Source organism: Maniola hyperantus, chromosome 3 (assembly GCF_902806685.2).
Source record: "Maniola hyperantus chromosome 3, iAphHyp1.2, whole genome shotgun sequence".
Lineage (NCBI taxonomy): Eukaryota > Metazoa > Arthropoda > Insecta > Lepidoptera > Nymphalidae > Maniola > Maniola hyperantus.
In genome coordinates, this window is record NC_048538.1 from 7,458,586 (window position 1) to 7,479,885 (window position 21,300).

The 21,300-nt window shown below is 36.0% G+C and overlaps 1 protein-coding gene across 2 annotated transcripts in view; it reads left to right on the top strand.

Moving 5' to 3' along the window:
- IP3K1 (inositol-trisphosphate 3-kinase-like protein) overlaps positions 1-21,300 on the top strand; it is a 67,238-nt gene that overhangs the window by 21,205 nt on the left and 24,733 nt on the right. The window contains exon 1 of one of the 2 annotated variants that reach the window (XM_034984723.2): positions 16,917-17,174. The exons of the other annotated variant lie outside the window; for it this stretch is intronic. Within the exon in view, the coding sequence (XP_034840614.1) occupies positions 17,040-17,174 (135 nt within the window). The 5' untranslated portion in view covers positions 16,917-17,039. Of the gene's footprint in view, positions 1-16,916; positions 17,175-21,300 lie in introns of those variants that run through there. 2 annotated transcript variants of the gene reach the window in all.

A 21,300-nucleotide genomic window follows, 5' to 3' on the forward strand; every position in this document is an offset into this window, starting at 1 on the left:
CCAAATTTCATCTTATTTAATGCCATATTAACTTCAGAGGTAGTAATGGAAGGACTGTCCTCAATGATATACTTACTATTTGTACAAAGTAAAAATAATTTAATATTGTTACACTGCTACTATCTTATTAACATTAACTTACTAACGTAACATAACGAAGTTTTTTGGTAGCTTTAACTTTAAAAATTTAGTAACAGTTACCATCCCTGACTACGTCATAGAGAATAATAGTAGCCTACACATGTATTAAATGATTTAGATATGTATAAATAAAAAACGGCATTGATATAAATATAGAATTTAATTTACATATACAATTAAGACACATCAAATAGGTACATTGAATTTTGATCGATTTACTTCTCCATTGACGTCATAGAAATAAATTAAATAATGCTACTCTGGCGCCTATTATTCTGTGTAGGTTTCCTTGGTATTTTAAAAGCATGATCTGTAAAAAAGTAAACACTTATCATCATGGGCGCTAGCGCTACAGACCTTTGTGGACCCAGAAGATTCCTCTATCGATATAATTATATTAATATGTACTTACGTAATAGTTTAAAATTTAACAAAAATATTAATCTTCCTGTATTGTTAAACTTTACCGTAGTTAGGTAGGTATGCCGAGATTTTTTTTCAAAATACATACAAGACAAGACCGGCAAGAAATATTGTACATCGACCTTTAGAATAAGATTTCGGCTTTGTAGAGCGTTGTCTCTGTCACTTATACCTATGTGACGTTCTGTCGGTCTCCACGACAGAGACAATGCTCTACGAAACCGCTATCTTTTTCTAAAGGTCGATGTACAATATTTTCTGCCGCGTACTGAAGATTATACATCACAATTCTTACCTAATCTTTAATATATAAAAGGAAAAGGTGACTGACTGACTGATCTATCAACGCACAGCTTAAACTACTGGACGGATCGGGCTGAAATTTGGCATGCAGATGGCTATAATGACGTAGGCATCTGCTAAGAAAGGATTTTTGAAAATTCAACCCCTAAGGGGCTGAAATAGGGGTTTGAAATTTGTGTAGTCCACGCGGACGAAGTCGCGAGCATAAGCTAGTCTATACTAATATTAAAAAGTGGTAAAGTTTGTTAGTTGTTTGTACTTTGTAGGGGGTAATCTCTGGAACTTGAACCGATTTTGAAAATTCTTTCACCAATAGAAAGCTAAAAGAAGAAAAGAATACTATTCCTGAGTGACATAGGCTAAAATTTCAAAAAAATTAGAGATCCCTACGAAAATTGTAATAAGATACCCGTGCGAAGCCGGTGTGGGTCGCTCTACAAGTAAGATTATGATAAAAGCCAACTATACCATTGTTATTAGATAAAGATAAACGATAACATTCTTACAAATTTTATTGTTGTAAGGTTTCGAAGAGAAAGTACAGGCACCAGGGTAGTGGTCGCAGTTCGCGGTCGTCATTGACGTCATAGAGTCGGTCGCGGACGCTGCGTTTCACAATCCCACGTCCTCGCATGAACTCGTGCATCACTAACGCTTGCTGCCTGGGGCGGCCAAACGATAATGTTTCTGAAATACTGTCCCATAGAAATCATTGTCTGTGTAGTGCGTTCACACATCTCATCTGCCGGGTGCCTCCTTGAGCACCTATACAGTATGTTTTTTTTTAAATGCACAGTATGGGGAAATCCGAAACCATAAACTCAAACTCAAATTTCTTTATTGCGAATCTGGGTATATCTGGTCAATCTAGGTATATGGGTCATAGGAGGTAGTCACAGGAAAATTGTCTTTGGAACCATTTGCTCTTTTTTTGTGAAAACAATTTTGTCATAGTCGATTATTTGGTCAAGCGTGAGTTGTCCATAAATAACAATGAAATTAACAAAAAAAGTTTTAATGCTTATCGACTCAGTTTCATGTAGGTAAGGATTATTTCATTGTAGCGCAAGAAAAAATCAGGACAGCAGAAGTTGGTCTTTAAGAAAATATTCCGTGTGCTACTTCCGCGTGCGAATCGCACCGCACGCACGCGAGGAAAGAGCAAGCTTAGTGGTAGATAAATTCCTAATTCTGTGTGCATATCAAATTGATTCCATAGCAATTTTTGTGATTGGCGGAATTTATGGTATTCTTACTGGCTACTGCACGTCCTCCGGAGCATCATCCTGATAAAGTAATCGAAACAAAAAGCCGTTTTATTCATGACGTTTTTATTATATTTCACAAGTATCTCATGAATTATTCGAGCATTAGGTGTCTACTTAGGTCTAAGGTGACCAAGTGTCAAAGTTTTTGAAATACTGTCCCGTTTCAATGCGGTATTAGTTGCTTTAAGGCGCAAAAACATTACTGTGTTGAAGAAGTCGTGCACATAATGAGGCTGGAGGTGTGATCTAATTGGTCATCGATTAATCCAGATTACGCCGCAATGGGCAACAATTAATGTGTCTTTATTTTTATAATTTTTATGATAGTGTTTTTTCCTACACTTCAAGGAAATTTCTGACCCCTGACCCTAACCGCTAGGCCACGGTTCGGCGTTGGCTGCGATCCCAGAAGACGCAGGTTTGAATTTTGCCGGTTCTACAATTTTTGATATATATTTAAAAATTATAATGTGTCTGCAGCTGAATAGCGTCAGATGAATACTTTACGTAATTAGTTATCACCATTACTTCTTACAAATTCAACAACTGACTACTAAATAGTGTACAATGGTACCCAATTTGAATAAAGGATTTGACTTTGAATTTACTATTGCTTCACCAATAAAACTATCGTGATAATTATGACACCTAAGCTAGCCAGAACATTCTAATTATATTTGAAATCCATGATTTAAGACCATCTTATCTTTTTCTTAATATTGTAATAACGTCCTAATGACGCACTAAGATTACGAAAATAGCGTTAGCAACCCATTAATTTTAATTATTTTTAAAACATTAGTTTTTGTACGAACCATACCATAATGATTGAGCACGTATTTAACGAAACCTTATGATACCTTACCGATTACCTGTTCGTAAATAGGTACTGCAAATAGATTAATGCAATATGGCGTCTTGTTCTATTTATTCTTCAATTAACGACTGTTTCCACAACTACTTAATTTCCACTACAATAGCTTTTTCATCTAGAAGCGATGAAAATGAATAAATATTCGGATGATAGGTATGTATTATATGAATGTTTTTTACAATACATGATATGTACTTCTGACTTTTTATTGGTTCTTAAAGCTTATCATGTAAATGAATAAATTTAACAAACCAAGTCTTTATTGAAGAAAATAATTAGGTAAGCAGTACTTGCCTAGTACTTGTCCCAGTTCGGGCAGTGTCGATTGTCGACTTTGAATAATTCGGTCTTCGCTCGACACAATAATATGTCATATTATTAAGTCATAATATAGTATTAAATATAGTCTCAGATATAGGTAGTATAGAAATAGATATCGGAAAGTATAGTTATCAATTTGTATAACGAGTTATAAGCGCCGCATTATGCAGACAACGTCAGTATCTGCTAATGAAACCAAATGTATGGGCAAGAATTTGCAAGAAATTCTTCCTTCTTGGCAATAACATGGGTAAGTCACGGGTTTTCTAATGAGTCTGTGCAAAGCTTAGAAAGCTAATCACGTCCTATTGCGCTTTAGAACAAGCCGCAATGAACTACTAATGTGGGTGTCTCAAAGGCGCCTCTAGTAATGACGTTAATGCATCTAACTTAGATATGTATCTAAGCACACGCTGTGCATATCAGATATACTTATATGAATAGTTTTGAAGTAGTCCTCTCATATTAAAATTGGTTTTGTATAGGTACTATTTTTACCAGTTTTCAAATAGAACCGGTCAAGTGCGAGCCAGACTCGCTCCGTACCATCGTACAAGATACAAGTAGGTGCCTACTTACTTGAAAGTCCTTGGATAAAAATTTAAATCGCTCGCCATCAATTTACTTTCTATAATAGTAAGTAAATCGCTGATCGCTGAAGTAAAAGTTGATCGCGTTCGTCGCGTTCGCAGCGTCGCGTCGCGTAGTATTCGCCGCTCACGCAGGACACCGCGTAAGATAGGAGTTTTCAAAATTCAACCCCTAAGGTAGACGCGGTAATAAGCTAGTAAGTATATAAATAATTTTTTTAGGGTTCTGTAAATTAAAATGTGTTCATAAACAAATATATTAGTATTTTCAATTTTCAAAGTAAGATAACTATGAGATATCATATAAACGGGCCTTACCTGTACATTCTAAAACACATTTTATTTTTATTTTTATGCGTAATAGTTTTTGATTTATCGTGCAAAATGTCGAAAAAGTACGACTGTCGACTTGACCGGTTTTTTTAGGATGCATAGCATTCAGGCGCAACATGCGTGCATTCAGAGACCCCAGGCCAGGCGCTTACAACAGACTTCCCTGAGCTTGGGTTATCGCAGAACTCTTGGCCGTTTCCACTTCCGTCTACCTACTCGCTACAAACGTCTGCCACAACTAATCTTATTTGGCCGTTGACCTATTTTATCCTATTATATAGCATGTGACATTATGTCCCCAATGCCGACAGTCTGACGCAAAATACTGGCTGTGTTACGAATTACGATTACTTGTTACTTAGTAAGAGTAAGAGAATTTGGAACGGAAATTCCCTTCGAAAAGTACCTTACCTAGTTTTTCCGACGATTGACTAATGTTCATTATATTTATAGCCAAAACGGAAAACCTAAGGATCTATAGGTTAAATGCCTTTAAAAACTTTAGTTTTGATAATATTTTTAATATATTGTATCTATGTAGGACCTAATAGAATTTCAATCATTTCTCGGTGTAAGATAACATACGGAGTAACTTTTCGAGCAGCTGCAATAATTTAAAATTAAAATTTTGAGGTCAATTTAAAGTGTAAAGTTACATTTTTAATTAGTAGGTATTTGTTGTTATAGCGGCAACAGAAATACATCATCTGTAAACATTTCGACTGTCTAACTATCATGGTTCATGAGATACAGCCCGGTGACAGATGGACAAACAGACGGACGGACAGCGGAGTATTAGTAATAGGCCCCGTTTTACCCGTTGGGTACGGGACCCTAATAACATTCACAAAGTCCAGTTTTTACATGTAAAACACGTGATATTATATTGTTAACATCATTGAGATGGATAACATGCATTTAATTAATTTAACTATTATAATTATTATTACTCTCGTGATTATGTAGGTATAAGCAGTATGTTTAATTAATTTTATCGGCAAGTTAGATAATAATAATTAATACATAGGAATACAAAAGTTTATATTATTGCGAAAATTGGGCTATTTTTTCTGATGGCTATATAACTAATCATTATTTTGCTTTCACTTATGACACAAAATTCCTACTAATATCACATATCATGTGTGCATATATACTAGGTACTTACCTTCCTATATTTAAGGTAGGTACCTACTACCTACCTACCTATTGAGTCACAATAAACACTCGCAGCGGAAATAAAATTGTAATTAAGGTACTTGATACAAATAAGGCCTATGCTCGAAAAAGGCCTACTCTCCCGAAAACCCGGTTAAATAAATGTAACATAAAAGATTCTTCACGCACATACACAATACGGCCCTATGATTAGGTACGAACTGCTCAGGCGCCCTGCGCCTATTCCCTGAGCTTGTTGCGACGCCTTCTTTGTGGAAGTCGGGTTTTCCGCGGCGCACTATAAAATTTTCGTAATAACAAGGCAAGTTACTAGGTTTTATATTGACATTTTATATAAACTAATAAGTAGTTATAGTACCTTAGCCATTATATTAGATAATTATTGCTTTCATTTTCATCATTTTGAATAATTGAACGAATTATGGAACTTTATATTTTATCTGGTACGGTACCGAATAAGGCCCTAGGCCTTAATTGTAACCCTAGGCCTTAATATAAATCCCGCATTTTAATACGCATTTTGATGTCTAGCTCTCAAAGTACTACGAATAACTAAATCTAAAAAGGTTCCTAAACGTGCTACTTGGTCGGAAGAAAGCTTAGCAGCGTGCAGCGGTAGTTTAGTGCCTTGTATACAGCAGTGCAATTTAATAAGGCCTATAATTTTTATTTTTTTGGTAAAAAAACTGTTTTTTTTTTTACAGACTGTGTGCTTTATTTATTTAATTACGAGTGACAATTTTTTTTTTAATAGTTTATTCATATTATTGTTATTATGAGAGCTTAAGTCTGACAAGCCATCTGTGTTTATAAATGTTTAATTACTGTAATAAAAAGCGTAGTTATCAAAATATAAAAGGTAAATAAAGGCTGTAAAATAGTAATTTTTTAAATAAATAGATTTTTAACAAGATTTTATGAGTTTAAAGTTTACGGGCCTTATTTGTTAGACGTAACTTATTATGGCCACTAGCTAAGGTTTTTGTATTGTTGATTTTGTCTTCATTTTATTAGATATTGTTAATGTTTTTCTCCATTAATTTGATATTAATAAACATCTAATACTAATTTATTGAAGTTTTTTTGATACATACCTATATTTATTTTGTAATCAACGATTTAAATAAGGTAGGCCTTATTTGTATCAGTTACCTTATTTGCAATTACCTACTTAGTATACCATTTCTGTGTTTATGTACCTACCTGGAATCTAGCTGCTATCAATATACTCGTAATTCGTATATGTTTAACAGCATAATATGGGTACGCAGTAGTAAATAAAAACTAAATAAATATTGTAGGGCAATTACCCAGTAATTCGATGAATTACCAATAAAACCATGCAAACCTATTTGAAGGAAAACTTTAATTTTCTAATTTCTTGAACAGGACAGACCGAAAAGGGTATAAACCCTTTTCGGTCTGTCCTGTTCAAGACTAGACCCATAAGGGTCTAGTCTAGGTTACACAGAATAGTAAAACCAATATGCAAAACGTCTGCGTTAAGCTGGTAACATGTTAGCCGGCTAGTATCTCCATTTATATTTAACTACGATAGAAATTTATAATAAAAAACCAGAATCAGACCCAGAAATCACAGAATACATCTTATTACCAAGTTTCAACAGTATAGCTCTATATTTTCGGGAAAAAGTGGCTGTGACATACGGACGGACAGACAGACATGACGAATCTGTAAGGGTTCCGTTTTTTGCCATTCGGCTACGGAACCCTGAAAACATCATGTAGGTAGGTAGCAATGACCTATATAATTAATCTAAGGTAGGTAAGTACTAAGTAGGTAATTATTGTTAAAACTTCTTATTGCATTGACTCATCGTTTATTTTAATTTTAGCGCATAAACGTCCGTATTATAATTATTGTTTAGTACCTATAGAGTTATAGACTAACTGAACCTCTCTACCTTTTCGACTGGAATTTCTGTAATTCTTTCTTATGGTGGGATACCTACAGGATACATTATAGCTTCATTATAGAGAGAACCTATAGTGCGAAATTGCCAGTTGACCTAGCAGCGGTTCAAGCTCGTCATTGATAGGTAATATGTCAGTCAGTTTATTCTTTTGTACTCGTCTATAGGAATCGCATTGTAATTTGTAACAGCAGCGTGCTATCAACTGTAAACATTCGCACGGTAGTCTGAAGTCGGTTCTCTTCCGTTCGATGCATGTTTGTAGACGTACACAACTCTCTCAAAACGCGAGAATGGCGCTCCGACTAATAAGGTGCTAATAATCATCAGGCAGACGATATAAGCAAGCTATGAAGTATAAACTGTTCACGAGAAACAAATCACCAAGTCATGTTTTTGTAAAAATGTAACATGTACTTTTAAATATTATGTTTTAGTCATTGATAGTTTTATATTAAAATTACAACTACGGACTGTTTAGGTCTCTTTACTATGATTAGTGGCTACGCGCCGTAGTGCGTAGGTAATTGTTGATCACTGCATTTTTATACCTTAGTATACCTACTAAAATTACCATAACAATATACCTACTTACCCAAATAATAATTTCGATTTCGAAGCCTTTATTTTCCTGATCAATTATTTATTTATGAATTGATGATTGAATTTTTTATATTTTTTAAGGTTCCGTTCCTTCCTAAGGAACCCTTATAGGATGACTTCGTTGTCTGTCCGTCTGTTTGTATTTCAAGAAAAATATAGGGTACTTCCAATGATATTATTTCTTCTAATATCATTGGGTACTTCCCGTTGACCTAGAATCATGAAATTTGACAGGTAGGTAGGTCTTATAGCAGACATAAGGGGAAATGTTTTCATGAACAAATAATAGTAGGTAGGTATTTTCAATTCTTAGAGTGAAATTACTATACCAAGTTGGGTATCAAATTATTATGAAAGGGCTTTACATTTTAAAACAGATTTTCATTTATTTTTATCCATAAAAGTTTTTGATTTATCGTGCCAAATGTCGAAATAATATTACTGTTGTACGGAACCCTCGGCGCGCGAGTGTGACTCGCACTTGGCCGGTTTTTTTGAAAAGTGTCTTAACTTGATCCTAAATTGATAATAGACTAAAAAATTTACAAAAACTTTATTCGATCGATAAGTACAAAAAAAATGCATTTCAAACTTGCATTTCTGCCGCGAAAACGCTACCCGCCATCTTTTTATGTTCATGAGCTGTCATGACATCATACGGATTGCTAAGCAACGGTGTTTTCTTACTGAAAGCCATAAAGCAAAATAAGAAGAAGAAGAACGTGTTTTCTTAGAGAAATACATTACAATTTCAATCCATGTGACGTCACAGTCGGAATTAACATGGCGGCTACGGTATCATGACTGTCATGTGTTTTGGATATTTGTAGGACAGATAAAAAAGTGAAGTTTTTAAAATGAATTATATAATTTTAAACTGAAATTAACATTTTTTGATTGCTTATTGCGAATACTATCTTGTTAATACATATACCCAATGTATACCTAATGTACCCAACATTGTTTGTTCTAGGGATGGTAGGATATAACGAGCTGAGGGTAAGGAGGGAACTTGCGCTCGTTATATATATCTTCAAGATATTGAGAGGGAAGGTTTGCGATGCAGACATATTGGCGCGCATAGTCTGTGTGCCCCGGAGAGGTACGTGGAGCGGAGACGCCGGCCACCGCTGCTGGCCGTGCCGTACGGGCGTACCAACTTGCTCAGGCAGGCGCCGCCGCGCCGCTGACGCGCGCACTCCGTACCCTTAACTTAAAAGCCGAAAGAATAGATATTTTTTGTTGCTCTCTAGCTGAGCTCACAAGGATAGCAATGTGGATTATTAGTTATTCATAAGATAGCCGTTAAGTAGTAGATTAATAATTTTATCATCGTTGTAAATAATTTATTTTTTAAATTTAAGTATAATTGTTAATAGGTATAAGATAGATTAGAGTGCACTGTCGCATTAGGACTACCCTGTAAGGACAGTGCACATTATGGTATAATAATAAATAAATAAATAAATAAATAAATAAATATATTTTTTCTCGCTTGGTGTAAAACACCGTATTTAGAGAGATAGGTACCTATACTTAATTGTCTAATAATATAATGCGAATAGTTAATTTGCACCTCTTTATGGCAACTAAGTAAATAGTTTCTTATGATTATGACATAGGCAATAGGCAGGTAAGTAGGTACCTAATGAACTGTTAATCAAGTAGTAAAATATTCGTATATTTCGAACACATGATGAATCACTATTTGTCTACACAGTTCGAATACTATGTAAATTCACCTGTCACACTAAACTCCAAAACATTTATTTGAAAGACAAAACGAATAATTACATGTGCTATACTAAATATGTATGCCCGCGCTCGATTGACGTCAACGGGCTCATCGTGGCATATTCAAGTGATTCCATCCATTAAAATACAAATTAAATAGGATCGAGGCATAAGGACGGGCATAGTAACATCTGTACAGGAGATACAAAAGAAAGGGTTGAAATAAGACATGTTACGGAGGTTCGATTCCGATTCCGAAAGTTCGGAATTTGCGATTGATTTTGCACTTTCGATTCCGATTTCGGTTCCGATAAATTTTAATCGGAAGCTATATCGGAGGTCGAATATGCGGATGCGGCTTAACTTCATTACTAGTCCTACCAGTTTAAAATCTTAAACAGTAGTTTAAGATTTTAAATTCGGTTTTCGATTCGATTGTTTTTATCTTCAACTAGCTGATGCCCGCGACTTCGTCCGCGTGGATTTACGTTTTTCAAAATCCCGCGGGAACTCTTTGATTCACTATTTGTCTACACTATCTAGTTGATTTTCCGGGACAAAAAGTAAGCCTATGTGTTAATCCGGGGTATAGTCTATCTTCATTCCAAATTTCAGCCAAATCCGTCCAGTAGTTTTTGCGTGAAGGAGTAACAAACATACACACACACACACACACACATACAAACTTTCGCCTTTATAATATCTATTAGTGTGATTTATTATTTTTTGAACTGATAATAAGAAAATAACTGATGCATATTATTGTGTGTAATTTTCTTGCCGATTCCGGTTCCGGTTCTGATAAACGAAATTAAAAACTCTGGTTTCGAATTCAGTTCCGATATGCACTCCCGTAACATCCCTGGTTGAAGTGTTAAACATTTCTTAGAGAAGGTCTTTTATAACAACAATGAAACGCATGTAATTCATGTTAGTGTTACATAACCATTATAAAATTCATTTGTATTGAAATGTAATTCTTCTAAAGAAAAAAAATAACTTAAGTAGGTAGGTACTCCCTCGATTGATAAACTATAGGAAAAATTGAAAACCTTTTTTCTTTAGAATCAATGTGACCGATTGAAATTTCAAGCAAACTAGGTCTATCGATAAAAAACCGGTCAAGTGCGAATCAGACTCGCGCACTGAGGGTTATTTTTTTTAGTTTTATCATTCTCTTATTTTAGAAGTTACAGGGGGGGGCACACATTTTACCACTTTAGAAGTGTCTCTCGCGCAAACTATTCAGTTTAGAAAAAAATGATATTTGAAACCTCAATATCATTTTAGAAGACCTATCCATAGAAACCCCCACACGTATGGGTTTGTAAAAAAAAATTTTTGAGTTTCAGTTCTAAGTATGGGGAACCCCAAAATTTATTGGTTTTTTTTCTATTTTTGTGTAAAAATCTTAATGCGGTTTACAGAATACATCTACTTACCAAGTTTCAACAGTATAGCTCTTATAGTTTCGGAAAAAAGTGGCTGTGACATACAGGACAGACAGACAGACATGACGAATCTGTAAGGGTTCCGTTTTTTGCCATTTGGCTACGGAACCCTAAAAAGGACGGAACTTACCTACCTAATGGCTAATGGTAATGATGAAATATCTTAAAACCGTGACTTCTGTAGGTATTAGTTACAGTTCAATATAAGAAAATATACTTACCTACCTAATCGATTTTGCACAGAGCGAAACTATGCTGCGAATAGGTAATTAAATAAATCGATTGTAATATGAACGATTTTTTACAATATGAACGAAGTTATAATTACATTGCATCAATTAATTTGATTCACTAATTATGATACCTTTTCTCGCCAACTCACTTCTAGCTGCCCCTAGAGTAAAAAGGCTAAAACGAGCTGATGTGTTCGATATCTGATGGACTTGGGAGCAGTGGCCAATGGCTCCCTCGTTTCTAAATACCAAATTCAGCACAAAAAAATTTGCTTATAGTCCCCCGACTGATTGCAGATAATAACAAGGAAAAGAAAAACTTATTATGATACCTACTGTATCATAGAATAAAGGTAGGTACCTAGTAAGAAGTACATACATAGGCCTGACCTCAGGTTTGAACTACAGGATATTATAACTATTGATAGCCAGAAACATAGATAACCAGCTGTAACCGCTTAAAACAAAAAGTTTGTTTATAATTATTATTATGTTCCATCAATTTAAAATGTCATGTAGGGGGAGTCCGGGAGAGTTTAGCAGGTAGGAGACATTAGCCACTGCTCATAGAATCTTTGTGGAACTAGATATTGCGACTTTTCCACACTTCATACCATTACGATCGGCAGTTTGGTTTAGGAGTGAGAAGTAACTAAACATTTTCGTGCCGGTAAGTATTTTTTTTAAATTTTCGATATTTGATTTCTGTTTCTTACTGTGAATAGTTTCCAGTATATCATTCATATATATCGTAAGTGTAATTATCCTAGTAACATTTACGGCAGACAGCTTTTACTTAAGGGCCGGTTGTTTCAAACCATTGGTCTTCGTAAGATACGTTCGTTAAAATTTAACAGACGTAGACGAACTTTAACATCTGTTAATTTAAGTGCGTTGCTTCATTGTACAAAAAACTGTTCGTCATTCTTATTTTGGTTGCGAAACTAACCCTAAAAATTAACTTACTTCTCCGTATCCTTTTTTTAATTTCATTTTAAGTATATTAAATTATATACATAGTTTATAATTTAATATACTTAAAATATTATTAATATATTAAATTATACTTAAATTATTAATATTGCTACTTCGCATTTTAAACACTTTTTCTTTCTTACAAATTCTCTTTCATCTTCAAAAAAACTACCATTAAAAGCATTGAATTAAATTGATTTCATTATAATTTGTAAATAAAATATTCCGTTTGTAAGAAGTATGAAGTTACGAACTGATTTGACGATCACCAATGGCGCCAGCACTGGTTAACGTAAACGTAACTTTTTAACGAACGTTAGCGCTAATAGATGCTGAATCAACGCTTTTTCTTTACTTACGTTCGTTAGCGCCATATTTAAAGGTTACGTGTCCGTCAAAGTTTGTTGAAACAACCGGCCCTTAGTGTCATAGTTTTTTATAAAAATGTAATAACTGATAGATTTGTGTGGGGTGGGAGACATTACCCTGGCGTCGGGAGGAGACTTTCCCCGGGTAATCTCGCCCGTTGTTTCTCCGGCAACAATATTTTTGTATTACCTCCAGATGTAACCACGATCGTCCTGCCTTCCTTCATTACCTTCATCATCTACTGTACAACGTCAGTCAGAGCCCTTAACATCAGCATTAGTATTCATGAATTAATCTGCGGCGTCTTGAGCCAATTCACCATCAATTTTGACTGAGGAAAAAATCTGAGCAACCAATTGCAATATTAAGACAATCAGAAGAGGTAGCTTCTACATCTCAAAATCTGGATGTGACAACGGTAGATTCTGATATTTACGACATAGACCAAAAATAGTTGTACCACAAATGATTTGTTCAATTCCAAAGGCTGCTCCTTCGTCGTGGTAGACAGCCCAGAAAAACTAAAATTTAAAAAAAAAAACGCCAGAAAGACTAGACCTAGATGATGATATAGATGATCATGCACCAAAAAATAAGAAAATTAAAATGACTTAAAAAACAAAAAGGTAAAGCAAAGAGAAAAAGACAATAAAAAGACCATTGAAAAAGACAAGTTTTACAGTCAAGTGACGGTTAGACAGACCCTGACGAAGAACCCAAGTATGAGTAGCTCTGATAGTCCATGGGAGATGATATTGATAATTAGTTTTGTTTCAGCTGTGGAGAAGAGAAAGTTATGGACATGAGACTTATGACCATAAAATCCGTTAGGACTGTCCAAATATGATAAAGACATGATGAGGAGCAGTTTATTTGTATTAATTGCTCCAATTAAAAAAGGAATTCTCATTTAAGTACTACAAAATACTATGTGTCATATTTTTATGATTAAATTTTTTTATAGAATTATAATTTGTAATGATTATTTTGCCTATTTTGTACCCGGGTAAAGGCTCCCCACTTGGGGGGTCAAGTCTCCCACCCAGGCGGGAGATATTAGCCGAATGTCACTTTGGTAGAAATCGTTAATTACTCATAAACTATTAATGATGTATCAAACTTTATTAAGAGAAAATATAGCTAAATAGTGCAGCTTAAGATACAATTTATAGAAAATAGCGATTTTTAAGTATATAAAGATTTATGAGCACTTTAGTGGAAGGCGGGTATACTGTCCCGGACTCCCCCTAAGTATCTGGGTTGTTATTATTGATATCTGGCTTGTATATTATGATCATTGATTTCGCTCGTGGTTCAACGGTTCAACCTTAGAATCACTTAGAATCCTTCGCTGGCTCGGAATTCAATACAAACTCTCGCGCCAAAATACCAACTTTGCATTGCAGCCTTGCATAACAAATAATTGAATTCATAATTCAATATTCAGCTTTGTATTGACAACATTCTACACAAAATATTATGCAAACAGTGACAAGTGACATACAGTGGCCCTACCGCGGTTGTTTGACAGCTACAATGTCACGATCGCAATCATCTCTGATTGGTTAATGCTCGCTCACTATTGACCACAATGCATTTTTGCAACAAGAATCGCACAAATTCAGCCAATCAGAACAATTGAGATTGTAATAATGATTGATGCAGGTTTTAGACAATCGCCCTACGGATGTACAGACGGACAGTCAGACACATTATATGTATGTATAGATAAGAAGAAGAGCTATCTACTCTTTGGGTACCTACGGAATCCTAAATTTTTTAAATAGGTAGGTAGTTAGGTAGGTACATGACTAGCTAGAACCGTTTGAAACTTAATGCATTTACTTTCATTTCCTTTTGAACTTTTATCTTAATGACTCTATTGTCACTTTCTCGTTACCATCATTATCTAAGCCTCTGACGTCCGCATCCTTGACCTACCCGCACCGACGCATTATGGTAACCGTATCAATGGAAGATTAGATAAAACTTCAGATCGATCGTTCCCTTTCGTCGGAAGTGTTCGAATGCAGCATCAACAAGGCCAATAGAGCCGTGACATAACCTTTACATGTCAAGGAATAGCGCCCATTTTGGCAGGATAGGGGCCATCTGGCTAGCTAGCATCTCCCACAAAGCACTCTCTATCTATCTCTATATATACCATTAACCATATAATACCGCTATAGTAAACGGGACGCCACCGTCGCGGGGGAAGGGTACAAACTACAAACGGGTTTTAACTTTTAATACAAAGCGGTTCATCTTTTCAGGTTATTTAAGCGTTCAGAAATTGGTGCGTCTTAATTTTGTGCATACTGTAATGTTTAATTTGCTCTGTTAATTCGAGAAACAACAATAAGTTAATTAGTGACTTCAAAGAACAGAACTTTTGCGTCGGCGAATGCGTTTCAAGAGAGGTTATGTTGACAAAGCATCTCTGCTTCTCTGTAAGTAAATTACAATTTATTACTGTGCAAAATGCAAATAGGTACCTACTACCTACATCTTTAAATTAGCGAATGGCAATTGATAGCTGGTATTTAAAGCAATGCTTAGTCAGTGTCACAATGATTCATATCCCGTTGTTCTGTAAGTTAACGTTAATGGTTTCATTAGGTATTGGTTTACCTGTTGGATAAAGGCGTGAAATGTTCAGGTTAAAGAATTATTTATTTCTCTCAAAGAATTACAAAATTCACTTACAGAGAAAACATATTTACAATAGGTACTTATTCGTTTGTTCGGCACTGTGGCTAGTTCATATTTGTACACAATCTCTAAACTAAACTAAAATATCACGTCTAAATCTATTGCTATCCCTTTCATATTGTTGCTTGCGGAAAAGGAAAGCACTAGATTTAGACCTGTTAATTTAGTTTAGTTTAGAGATTGTGTACTAGAGAATCGGCCCCGATTGGGGCCGATTAGGTATACCTTTCTTTATCTACAACTCACATAACATATTTTACTTTAACAATTTGTTATTTTAATTTAGTACCTAGTTAATATAATTTCAAATCCACCCTCACAATTGAGGTAGGTACTATGTTTCTTTTTAATTTGTTTTACAAGGAACCTAATTTGTATTGTTGCTTATTGTTTACTTTTCTTACATAGTTTTACTAAACCCATTAACTTTATTTTATCATCAGCTAAATAGAGAGGTAATATTATTTTGTAAAGTCCTACCTACCTATCATTACTAATAGGTAAAACAAGGGTAAAACATATTTGGGGATTCTTAAACTGAGATCTTTCATTTACTACCAGCAGTTTTTAATCGTAACCGTATCGTAACGTGATAAACTTGAATATCTAATAGCCAGCGGCACAGCCTGCGGAATCCGTCCAGTTTTCAAAAGTAATGCGTCTGTAGTAGGTAGGTACTGAACAAAATCGGTTAAGTAGGTATATAATAAGTAATTAATTTATGCATCCTTGGAGAACTTTTTGATAAAACGTCATCCGTCCACAAAGATACAGTTCCATCCTCGTAAAGGCGTCGGAGAAGATGAACTTGAACTAATCATTGCAGTGTATTTATGTCCAGCAAAACATTTCACAGAGTCTAAACACCTCCGAGAAGACTATACTTTTCATACAGAACCTTATAGTACGCGACAGGTTGAGATGGCAATCGGTGTGCGGGGCGTCCCCACCCCTGCACAGCCCCTGCACTAACCAAGTGCGAGATAGCGCGGGTGACATGCGAGTGTGCGGGGCGTCCGTCCCCCGCCTCATACCCCGATTGCGATCTCGACCTGCCGCGTATCTACTAGGTATACCTACTCGTACCTAGTGTTCTGAATATTTGTCCAATATTATCTGCCAAATGCGGTAGGCCTTCCTAAAAGGTTTTATCGTCTGATCAGTAAACAAACAGCGTGGTCGCGTCGTCGCCTCGCCTCTAACGACTGTATTGTAGTTCTAACGAGGAGCGTCACGAAAGCTCTGTGGTATCGCATGAATTAAGAGTTAATGAATTGGCCTCTACTGTAGTGGCTACTTATACTTAGTAGTCGTACAATTCCAGTGTATTTATTTATAGTAAAAGCGGGTCAGGTCGGTGGCCTGTCGGACGGTGTTGGGAAAGTCACTCGAGCGTGGGTACTAACTACCAGTTGTGAAGTTTCTTTTTGCAAACTCGGTAGATCGGGTACGCAATACGCATGCGCGGGGCGTACGTACGTCAGTGTTGCGTGGAACCGACGTTCACTTCGGACGCGCAAATCGCGCTAGGGACCCCACGTTGGCATGATTGGATGTACTTGTGAGTAAAAAGTGTTTGTGTGTTGTGTGCTGGCCATGAGTGGTACGGGAGTGGCGTCGAGGGGCGCGGAAACCGTCTCGCTCCCGGCCGATTTGCCCGTGCGGCTCTACATGCGGGCTCTACGCCAGTATCAAAAGCTGATCGACCTGAAACGCTTCTCCCAGGAAAAAGTAAGCGCAAATGTTGTTGCCTACTTTGAACATGTTGCACTTGAATCGCATACCTGCCTACATTGAGAGTTAGTGCGTGCCTGAGTCCTGACTGAATTAAATTCCGTCGTAGTTCAATAACCCCATATTCTTATACAAACCCAGGTTCGTAGATACCTAGTAAGTAAGTATTTATTTATGTTACAACTCCCATTCGATCTGATCCTAGTCACAGTAGTGATTTTGCGCTTGCCGCCTCATATTTAACTAGAAAAGAACATATTTACTTAATAAACGAATTTTGCAATTGAGAAAGGATGAACTAGGAATGATTGAATACTTATTCCATCATTCTGTGAGTAGATGTAATGGAACGTAGAATTTTTTTCATTCTTTTGAGTACGGAAAAACTAACGTTCTGCACTGCAGTTTGTCGCAGCCTACAGCAGTGCACGGCCACTAGAATAGAAGATATCAAACTGAAACCAACAAAGTGGAAAAATAATCATAAATGCACTATGAACGCGAGCGCGAGCGCAGCGAGCCATTGTTTTTTATTATTTACACAGAATAGGTGCTAGATTATACCTAATATTATACAGATTAGAATAAATTGTTATAATAAGACTAAAGCGACAACTTACAATTTTATTATTAGATATAAATATATATAGGTAATTGAAAAAAAAAAACAGAAACGAAGAGAGTGCGAATTGCGATCACATCGCTGCGTGCTTTATAGTAAGAAAGTTTGTATTGTTGTGTCACATAATCAAACAATGAATTTAGTTTTTATGGTCAGCAATTTAATTTTATTAGGCAAGTCGAGTTAAAAAGCAGTAATTAATAAATAGTAAAAATAATTACTTATTATGAAACGCGCTCATCGCCCAAAGATGAGCGCGACGAGCAGCTTGCGCGGTGCGCCGCCCGCCCCCGCGTCCGGGCCATGGCCCACATCGATGCATGGTCCATATCGCCCCCATGTAATGTTATCTAAATAGGTATAACATTCCTTCTATGATTTGAATAACATAATACATTATGTCTAATAAATGTCAGAGGTGTTATTTACAAGTTTCAACACGCTAACGCCGCGCAATTTTTTGCTATTTGCCTACTTAGTTTATATTAATTAAAACAAGTTTTAGCTTTTTTACTGTCGCATACATAATGATATAATATTATTATGTCGTAATTTAGGGCAAGTTCAGACACTGCGAAGTATGCGTGGGTGTAAACCGTGCGACTGATCGCGTGAATCAGGTATACGTTCCGTGAGACACATTGCTATGTGTTAGGTAGAACTAGAAATACATACTACAGAACCATCGATCCTTTGCTTCAAATCATAGAGTTCATTTTGTAATATTATATTATGCAAGTAGAGTCTAGAGACGTCATGATTCAAGGTTGAGCAGTCGACAGTCGACATCGACACCGCCTCCAAGGTGTAAGCTTAGATACGAGTTACGATAGGTGGTAGGACCTTTTCCAACAGAAAGATCATTTTATATTTTTGATGCAAGAAGATCCACGAAAGTATCTAGTGAACTTTATTTAACGTTAAAATAAAGGAATGCATAGAGCTTGGACGATATAGAGTAACGGCGGTTACGCACTCATCCGATCCGAGTCCGTTAAAATTGGTTCCATTTTGTTTTGTATGGGAGCTTATGACATAGCTTTAGCATTATGTCGTAGATAATCGCTGGTATTCTCACGGATGACGGAGAGAACTCGGATGACGTAAGTGCAGTGCGTAATCGTCCTAACTAGGTTAGGTCAAAGTTATTAGATCCAACTGATAAGACAGTAGGTAGGTATGTATCGCGCTAGAAATCAAAACCTAAGCCACTATAAAAACTTTAAATACAGACTTAAGTAAGGTCTATAGGTAATCATCAAGTAGGTTTTTTAAATATTCATTATAGGCAAACGCTTGACGCGTATAGCTTCATTGTAATCGTTATAGTACCTAATTAATGCTCATGAAACGATGCTTAAATTGCTCCCGTATCTACTTCATTTCCTGTTCAGTACCCTTATTATAAATGCGAAAGTGTGTTTGTTTGTTGGTCTGTCCTTCAATCACGTCGCAACGGAGCCACGGATTGACGTGATTTTTTGCATGAGCATAGTCAAAAATCTGGAGAGTGACATAGGCTACTTTTTATCCCGGAAAACCAAAGAGTTCCCACGGGATTGTTAAAAAACTAAATCCACGCGGACGAAGTCGCGGGCGTCAGTTAGTTACCAATAATTGAATAGGCACCATAAAGCTTATAAATAAAATAAAATTAGTATAGGTAGGTAATAGTGTAATACATAGTAGATTTCTAAGGTGTAAACAAACTAAAAATGCTAATTAATGAAATTGGAACTTCTTTTGTAGTTCATGTGACATATTGTCTTCTTCATGTCCCGTCCCATCCAGTAAGAGCTCTGCGCTCGAAATTGTAGACGAGTATGTGTACCTGGGACACACAATCCAGCTAGGTCGGTCAAATTTCGAAAGAGTTTAGCCGCCGAATCAATTTCGGCTGGGCAGCTTCGAGATGTCTTTTCGTCCAAAAATCCTTAAGTGCTTGAAAACCAAGGTTTTCAAACAGTGCGTGTTGCTAGTGATGACGTATGGATTCAACTATGGGCTTCATAAGAAATTTGAATCACTCGGCGGGCGATGGAGAGAGTTGTACTTGGGTTTCTCTACATGGTCAAATCAGAAATGAGAAGATCCGTAGGAGAACCAGAGTACCTAACTGACACAGACTTACCAATCAAACTTGATGTAATTAGGTCTATCTATGTCTGTAGTTTGTCAGTTATACCTAAAAATAACTACATAGTTTTAAAACTACAGACAAAAATAGGTATGCCAGAGTAGTATAGTAGGTTGTCAAAGAATTTTTTAATGTTTTATTCTTCTTTCTGCTGCATGTATTTTAATAGTAGGTAATAGTTTTATATTATTTAAATCATACGATTTATTTAACCAACTGTTTATCATCGGATAGCAATAATATCCTTATTTTTCTTTTGTCCAAATTGAGCAAAATCTACTGAATAACATTCTATTTGTATGCTTGTACTTAGGTAGATTTTTTGAATAACAAAAAAGTACTTACGTCAATTCTTACTTCTTTGTCTCCTACGGATTACTTACTTTTTGTATCGCCTTTAAATACAAAGCAAAATTATCATTCGGTCCACTTTCACGTCCTGTAGATGTGGCCTTTCGGAGCTTCAGAGTTCAGACAGTTGTGCCAAATACGAAGAAGATAAAAACACGCGATTTTAAAGTGCAACGTATCAACTATTTAACAAGCATATTATATCTTCTCTATATATAAAAATGAATCGCTAAATGTGTTGCTGATCGCAAATCTCGAGAACAGCTGAACCGATTTCGCTAATTCTTATTTCATAATATTCCTTGAAGTACGGGGATGCAGTGGCGTGCACAGTGTTCGAAGCCAGGGTAGGCATTAGTTAGGTAGGAACCTGTTTACATGCAGGTCATAATGAAAAATATGCATTGAGCTATTACAACTGGGGTAAGCAGTGCATTTATGCCTCTATGACCTGCACTCCACTGCGGGGATGGTTCTTAACTTCTTACGGAGAAAAAAATTAAAAAATAATCCTGAAACCTTGGATCAACTGTTAGGCGGTACGAAGTTCGCCTGGGCAGCTAGTTTACAATATAAATATGTCACTTTATTCTAGCCTTCGTGATTTGTACCTATACTTTACATTAATTTAATTGAACAGAAGATGGTTATCCGAGGTCGTTTCACGCCCCAATGCGACGACGTCGAAATCTTAAAATCTATAGGTACTTATACCTACTTACGTTGTCTGTATGTCTGTCTGTCTGTCTGTCTGTCTGTCTGTCTGTCTGTCTGTCTGTCTGTCTGTCTGTCTGTCTGTTTGAAAACCGTGAATTTGTGGTTACATCACACAAAAAAAATTAAATTGTGGTCACAAACTAATAATTAGTATTTTCAACTTTCGAAGAGAGATAACTGTATCAAGTGGGGTATCATATGAAAGGTCTTCATCTATACATTCTAAAACAGATTTTTATTTATTTTTATGCATCATAGTTTTTGAATTATTGTGCAAAATGTCGAAAAAATACGAC